This window comes from Cynoglossus semilaevis, unplaced genomic scaffold (genome assembly GCF_000523025.1).
Source record: "Cynoglossus semilaevis isolate Cse_v1.0 unplaced genomic scaffold, Cse_v1.0 scaffold282, whole genome shotgun sequence".
In the NCBI taxonomy this organism is placed as follows: domain Eukaryota; kingdom Metazoa; phylum Chordata; class Actinopteri; order Pleuronectiformes; family Cynoglossidae; genus Cynoglossus; species Cynoglossus semilaevis.
In genome coordinates, this window is record NW_007585127.1 from 163,719 (window position 1) to 164,383 (window position 665).

A 665-nucleotide genomic window follows, 5' to 3' on the forward strand; every position below is an offset into this window, starting at 1 on the left:
TATATATATATATATATATATTCACACACCCTCTCTCTGCTTCTCCCCCCCGTCGTCCCTGACAGACCCGTATACCGACCCAGGCTCAGATCCAGGCCCAGCCGGGACAGACGGCGCAGGTGACCCTCACCAAACCCCCTGTGGTGTCACTGACAACACAACACTGACATCACTGACAACACAATAGTGACGTCACAACACTGACATCACAACACTGACATCACTGACAACACTGACATCACAATACTGACGTCACAACACTGACAACACTGACATCACTGACATCACATCACTGACATCACTGTCATCACTGACATCACAACACTGACATCACTGACAATACTGACATCACAACACTGACAATACTGACAACACAACACTGACAACACTGACATCACTGACAACACTGACAACACTGGCAATACTGACAACACTGACATCACTGACATCACTGTCAGTTCCATGTTCCTCCTCCGTTCCGTCCACATGTATCAACTCGTTTCTCTCTGTTTCCAGGAGATGTTGAAGATGCACAAACACAAGCTGCAGCAGCAGCAGCAGCAGCATCATGCAGCAGCAGTGGCAGCAGCAGCACAGGGTCAACAGCCCCCCGGCCCCCCCCAGGCCCCTCCGGTGCAGCCGGCTCAGACCGCCCCCCAGCTGGC

The 665-nt window shown here is 51.9% G+C and overlaps 1 protein-coding gene across 1 annotated transcript in view; it reads left to right on the plus strand.

Moving 5' to 3' along the window:
- The window catches only part of ep400 (E1A binding protein p400), a gene marked incomplete at its 3' end in the record, with an annotated part of 21,927 nt that extends 21,264 nt beyond the window's left edge, over positions 1-663 (plus strand). The window contains 1 exon segment of the mRNA XM_025053818.1: positions 517-663. Within this exon segment, the coding sequence (XP_024909586.1) occupies positions 517-663 (147 nt within the window).
- Positions 664-665: the final 2 nt, after the last annotated feature.